The sequence below is a fragment of the Mangifera indica genome, chromosome 11 (assembly GCF_011075055.1).
Source record: "Mangifera indica cultivar Alphonso chromosome 11, CATAS_Mindica_2.1, whole genome shotgun sequence".
NCBI lineage: Eukaryota > Viridiplantae > Streptophyta > Magnoliopsida > Sapindales > Anacardiaceae > Mangifera > Mangifera indica.
The window spans coordinates 12,227,411-12,231,620 of NC_058147.1; the positions used below are offsets into that span (position 1 = coordinate 12,227,411).

The following is a 4,210-nucleotide window of genomic DNA, read 5'->3' on the forward strand; positions in this document are numbered from 1 at the left end:
TTAAAACTTTTTTACAAATATCCCAATGTTGGGGATATAATATAACTTGTGGCATATTTTGTGAAATAAATGAGGATAATAAATCTCTATAATCAAATGACTCGTTGAGTAATTTATATGTTGAATTCCAATGAGTCGGCACGTCTTTAGGAAATCTTTTTGGTATTTTATTATATTGTTTACAAAATTTACCCAATTCTTTCATAGTTTGGGGATGTGTCCATAAAAATGAAATTGCTATCTTTATTGGACTAATAAAATTATTAAGACAATGTAAACCATCTTGTACACATAAATTTAATACATGACATGCACATCTAATATGAAAAAATCTACCACCTAAATTAGGTTTACAAATATCAATTAAATCATTTATTGAGACAGTATTTGAACGTGCATTATCAAATGAAATTGAAAAAATTTTATAACGTAATTTATATTCTTCTAATATTCCTTTAATTATTCTATAAATATTATCAGCTGTATGTCATTCATCAAACACCCTAAATGATAAAATTCTTTTTTGTAATAGAAAATCGTCATCTATCCAATGACAAGTTATACTCATATAAGAGTGAACTTGCCAATGGTCACTCCAAATATCACTACATAGAGATACACGTCCACTAAAATTTGTAAAAAATTCAATTAACTCTTTTTTTTGTTTTTTATATAAACTAAATAATGTTCTTTTTAATGTATTTCTTGGAATAGTTTTATGTGCAGGATTTAATGCGGTTTTACAATAATTATTAAAACCTAAATTTTTACCAAAACTAAATGCTAAATGATCTATTGCTATCATTTTTGTAAATTCTTCTTTACTTTTATTATCACTATACATAAATAAATATTTGTAAGTAGAATCATACCCGGTTATTTGTGTTTGGCATCGGCTTTGCCCCATTTTTTCTGGATGCTTTGACTCCAAGTGTCTTTTGAATGTCCCGTATCCACCTCCTTGTTTGAATTTGTAAATTTGCCTACAATAATTGCAAGTAACATCAAAATTACCATCTTCCTTTTGTATTTTTTTGAAATGAATTTTGAAAATATCAGATGTAGGAATTTTTTTGAGATTGTTGTTCCATCTCCATCTGTTGTTGATGTTGTTGTTGTTGCTCCACCTCTTCATATTGGTTTTCACTTTCTTGTGAATGAAAATCATCTATAAGTTGATTTTCATTCATATTTGATATATATGAATATTGACCAAATCTCCTATTACCGGAAGAATTTCCACTACTTGCTATTTTTTGATAATAAATAAAATTAATTATATAAATAAATTATATGATTAATTATAAAAAATAATAAAAAATAATAAATAAAATTAATTATAGAAATAAATTCTATAATTAATAATGAAATGTATAAAAAAAATTGAAATTGAAATTAATAAAAAATTAAGAAAGAATTTAATTAAATTAAGAAAATTTGATTGAATTGAAAGATTGAGAGAGTATTAAGAGTTTAAAGAATGAAAATGAGAGTTTGAAGGATTTGAGTTGTGTTTTTGAGAGAGAGCCAGACACTGAGGTTATGGTTGGTTTTTAGACTATGTTACTTTTTTATGTTTTAATTTATTTTTCATGTATCAAAAACAAAGTTCAGTTAGACACTACAGACATTTGTTGGTTGTTTCAGTGCAATTTTTGGCTCAAACTGCACTAATTTGGTGCGATTTTAGTTTAAATTACACAAAATCAATATGAATTCAATGGAGGATCATACAGATCAATATGATTTTACTAAAAGACAAAGGAAACAAATCCATCAAAGGATAACCAAATTAAAGTTGCTGCATTATGAAAGAAAAAACCACAATCCCAACTTTCCTCTGATTACAACAAGCCCTAAAAACTGAAACAACCACATGCATGGGCATGGCTCTCATTCTTAATTCTTATTAAGCAGGTCCAATGTCAAGATTGACAAGTTGCTGTATGTTCATGGGATAAACGTTGCTTAAGTCGCCCGAGAAGGCCTTCTTTCCAAATAAAATGTTGACAGCTTTTGTTGGATGAAATGCATCCCAAAACACATACTGATCTCTGTTTGGACATGGTGTTTGGAATGGAAGACACGTAATTTGTCCTCTGTTTTGCCCGATCCCATAACATCCTCGATCTATAACACTAAACCCTGTGTGTATAAAACAGTTCAAACTAGTGAGGAAAACGTAAATTTGTATCACTATTTTAAATAGCTGAAGATAATACAAAAGAAAACAAGAAAAAGTAATTTTGTATATTTAAAAAGGGTATACATAATTTTATTGAATGATAAAATATTAAGTATAGAAGTAGTGTATGCATACCATAGGATATGTAATTGACTAACAGATCTTCAAACATTCTAGCGATATCGATGTAAATGAATTTTGAACCGGGAAGATTGGCATTAAGATTGTTGATCATCGTCTTCACATTTGTATTGAAAGGTAAAACAAGCTGGTTAACTTCTTCTGAGCAGGTACCAAGCTGGTTTTGAGCCAAGATGCTTGGCATGTAGCCCATTCTTCCTAATCCAGCCAGTACAAATTTCCGAGCGCCCAGATTGTACAGGCTCTGTATTTTCATGCACATAATTAGATTAAAAAATTCGTCAGTTTAACTAATAAGTTAAGCTCAGTTGGGTACTATATATAGTTGAATCAAAATCAATCAAAAAGACATGATATAGATTGGTAAAAGTTTTAAAAGTAAAGATTTGTGGTGTGTAAACAAGGTTAAGAGATCTCACAGTGAGTTGTCGGGCGTATTGTTCAATCAAAAGATCAGCATATTGTTGAGCATTATATTCATTCTTGGTATTGTAATTTGGCATGAGATAGTTGTTCAAGTAGTCATTGCTCCCCATCCCTACAAAGAATATAGATCTTACGATAGCCTTGGACAAATCAATTGCCCCAAGATTACCAGTAATTTGATCCAGAGTATTTTGGAAGTTCCTTATTTGTTGACTAAACGGTATACGACCCACCTGATCAAACATTATACAGACAAACTCTTTATAAAAATTTAACTCCTCTATTATCTAAATATGAATTCTTCCTCATAAATGAAGTTTTCTTACGAAGTTTCTTCCGGTGATGTCAAGGATGCTGGCGGCGGCAGAAGCATAGTTGACTCCATGAAGAACTTGATCCCCAGAAGCTTCAGAGTATGCAGGGATCAAGGGAAGCCCTAGCTCCACAGCTGAATAAATGCATAACACATCAATTAAAACAAATGAGGTTATTATTATAATTAATCCTAGTTACTAAGAGGAAAATACCTTTAAATTGGTAATTAGTAAGAGATGATGAAGACATTTAATTTTGCCATTAAGAGCATGTCAAACTGAACTCCTCGTGATTTAGTCAGAATGTGAAAATAGATAAGATTAAATGACAAAACAATGTTAGGTTAAAAGGGGTTGGATTGGATCTCATAAATGTAATAAATGTTGGATATTGGTCAAACAAAACAAGAATTCTCTAATAATTCAAAAAATCTTAGTACGTATTACTAATAAATTATAATTAGTAGCATTACTAAATATCTAATTATCTGAAGAGAGAAAGAGAAAGAGATAATTAATTAATATCAATAAATGATAATCGATTTATCCCAGAAATATCAAAATAGATACTTCAAACAACTCACTAGAGGGTCCTTCAGAGGTTTCGATACATTTACTTCTCTTGAGCAGGGCCCAACTCTTTTTCAGAAGATTGAGCCTCAAGCTCGGCTCGGGCTCGCCAAGCGCAGTGGAACATGAGTTCAAGTTTGGCTCACTTCTTAATATTAAGTTTGTGATTGGCTCATACTTCTCTTGAGTTCGTGTCTACTAACCAAACTTTGCTCAGGTTCACATGACTCGGCTTCGGGCTCGTCTTTTAGGCTCATGTCAAAACTAGAGTTCTCCCTTCTCAACATTATCAACAATTAGAGTATAAATGTACATGAGGAACTATTAATTATGGTGTCAACAATACTAGTGTGCAACAAATTATAAAGTAGTTTCTCACTTTGCATGATGTTATAAAGTAGTTACTAACTTTTCCCACCAAACACCAAAAAGAAAAATAAAAAAGAAATTATAAAGTTCACATTCACAAAATGATAAAAGTGCCTTCAATTATTCATATATCGACCAATAGAAAAGGCTGCATTTCACACTAATTATGTTAATGACAATCATACAAATCCCTTAAGTGTGGTGG

At 30.6% G+C, this 4,210-nt stretch overlaps 1 protein-coding gene across 1 annotated transcript; it reads right to left on the reverse strand.

Annotated features, from left to right (window-relative positions):
• Nucleotides 1-1,909: 1,909 nt before the first annotated feature.
• On the reverse strand, nt 1,910-3,923 carry LOC123228743 (GDSL esterase/lipase At1g71691-like). Its single transcript, XM_044654204.1, has 5 exons — nt 3,815-3,923; nt 3,079-3,200; nt 2,746-2,985; nt 2,270-2,570; nt 1,910-2,196 (listed from the first exon to the last, which is right to left on the reverse strand). Exons 1-5 carry the CDS (start codon nt 3,921-3,923, stop codon nt 1,910-1,912), a joined length of 1,059 nt encoding a protein of 352 aa, XP_044510139.1.
• Nucleotides 3,924-4,210: the final 287 nt, after the last annotated feature.